Source organism: Embiotoca jacksoni, unplaced genomic scaffold, assembly GCF_022577435.1.
Source record: "Embiotoca jacksoni isolate LCO1_2020_lvr unplaced genomic scaffold, fEmbJac1.0.p SCAF_58, whole genome shotgun sequence".
Classification (NCBI taxonomy): Eukaryota; Metazoa; Chordata; class Actinopteri; family Embiotocidae; genus Embiotoca; species Embiotoca jacksoni.
In genome coordinates, this window is record NW_027185412.1 from 1,175,125 (window position 1) to 1,177,508 (window position 2,384).

At 46.4% G+C, this 2,384-nt stretch overlaps 1 protein-coding gene across 1 annotated transcript; it reads left to right on the forward strand.

Moving 5' to 3' along the window:
• Window positions 1–551: 551 nt before the first annotated feature.
• Window positions 552–1,698, forward strand: LOC138212664 (olfactory receptor 4B13-like). The gene has a single exon (XM_069173139.1). The coding sequence runs from the start codon at window positions 755–757 to the stop codon at window positions 1,688–1,690; it is 936 nt and encodes a 311-aa protein (XP_069029240.1). The 5' UTR covers window positions 552–754; the 3' UTR covers window positions 1,691–1,698.
• The last annotated feature ends 686 nt before the right edge of the window (window positions 1,699–2,384 follow it).

The following is a 2,384-nucleotide window of genomic DNA, read 5'->3' on the forward strand; positions in this document are numbered from 1 at the left end:
GCAGTCAGGTTACAGCTATCGGTGGGCGGGACGTAGTATCGTCAGGTTTCCAATCAGATCGGTCAGATCCACCTCTGGCTCCTCCCCCAGCTCGTCCAAATATGGTCACTTCCTGCTCCAAACCGCTCCGAACTATCAAAGATGGTGACGGACAGAATCTGAACTGGAGGATTCATAACGTTCACAAACCAACGATGACATCACTGATGGTTGATGACATCACTGATGGTTGATGACATCACTGATGGTTGATGACATCACTGATGGTTTACGATTGGTTTACACACAGAGAACCGTGTGGAACTCCATCACCAACTTTTGTCATCGTTGACGTGAACATTTCTGAATTAAACCAGCCGAGTGCAATAAAACAATAAAATGTGATCGATAGCGTGTGAAAGTGAAGCGGTCTGAAAGTTTTCTGAAAAAAGTGTTTCTATGCGTTAGGTTGAAATATATTTAATATTTAGTTACTGTGACATTAATTAAAATGGAAATGAAGTATGGGTGACATCATAACGTCCCTGCGGTCCCTCAGCTGGTGATGATGTTGCTCTGAAGGCGTCAGCTGACTGAAGGTTAAAAGAAGCTGCGGAGTGTTTGAGCTCAGAAGAGCGACGGGGAAACAGAACGATGAGCGTCTCCGCTGGATGTTTTTTTCTTCCACTTCATCCAAACCAACCTCGAGCTCACGGCCGGAAACCCAACGTGACGTGTGCGAGCTAGTTGCCGTGGTGACGGCCGTCGCATCACGATGAACTCCACGCAGCTCTCGTATTTCACTCTGTCGGCCTACTTCGACCTCGGCGTGTTCAGATACCTTTGTTTCCTGGTCGTTGCGTGTCTGTACGTTGTGATCGTGGTCTCCAACGTGTTCCTCCTGGTGGTGATCTGTGTGAACCGCAGCTTACATGAACCGATGTACCTGTTCCTGTGCAGCCTGTTAGTGAACGAGCTGTATGGTAGTTCAGGCTTGTTTCCCTTCCTGCTGCTTCAGATCCTGTCGGACGTTCACACCGTTCCTGCTGCGTTCTGCTTCCTGCAGAACTTCGTGTTGTACGGTTACGGAGGCGTTGAATATTTGACACTGGCCGTCATGGCGTACGACCGCTACGTCGCCATCTGCTGTCCGCTGCGGTACGGCGCACGGATGACGTCGGGTCACGTGGGCGTGCTGGTGGCGGCGGCGTGGCTCGGCCCCGTGCTGCTCTGCATCGTCATGACGGCGCTCAGTAAGTCACTGCAGCTCTGCGGGAACGTCATCCCAAAGGTTTACTGCGACAACTACAGCGTCACCAAGCTGGCGTGCTCCGACACCGCCGCCAGCAACGTGTACGGACTCGTCGTGGTCTCGCTCAGCGTGTTCGTCCCTCTGGTTCTGATTCTTTACACCTACGTGAAGATCCTGCAGGTTTGTTTCTCCGGCTCCAGACAGACGAGGCAGAAAGCCGTGAGCACCTGCTCGCCTCACCTGGCCTCGCTCATCAACTTCTCCTGCGGAGGTTTCTTCGAGATCCTTCAGAGCCGCTTCGACATGAGCGACGTGCCCGACGTGCTGCGCGTCTTGCTGTCGTTGTACTGGCTCACCTGTCAGCCGCTCGTCAACCCGCTGCTCTACGGACTCAACGTGTCCAAGATCCGCGTCGTCTGCAGGAGTCTGCTGTTCGCCGGCGGGTCGATCACACGATGAACCGAAGCGTTTTCACCTCAACGCTTTTAAAGAAAATAACATTTTCTATTTATTGAACGCAAAACTGTTTGTCTGTAAACACATCATTTCCATGGAAACCATTCATACCTGATGAAAACAATTATCTCGACGGTTTCTGTCGGATGTTATTTAAATGTTTTTAATCCTGCAGATCTCCGAATGTTACAAACTTTCATCGTCATCATACGAACATCCGTCACATCTCAATGACTTCATGCTGTTCTGATCTTTTCTACGATCCTCAGATCGACTTCCGTGGTAAATGTGTTCAAGGAGAATCTGCAGAGTAGATCCTGAAAGGAAAATAATAATTACGTGTTTTGAAACTCGATCATCAGAACTAGTAAAACAAAGTGATTCAAATAAAAAAGTCTGATTATGTTCTGAAATGTAGAACTTTTATATCAGACATGTTTACAGTCACAAACTGTTTTACAACCTGTTTTTCCCATAAAATTCAAAATGAGCTTCTTTTTTTGTTTTTTCATAAAACAATCGAATGTTGTCTTTGGTCTATTTTCAATTAAATATGTGTTTAATATGAATAATCATTGTCTTCTGTTGTCATTTACATTTTACACCTAAATACTTTTTACTAAAAACTACGTTGTAAATACAATTTTTAAAAATACAGATTTCTCACTTAGTTTATTGAAAATAAGTTTGACTTTTT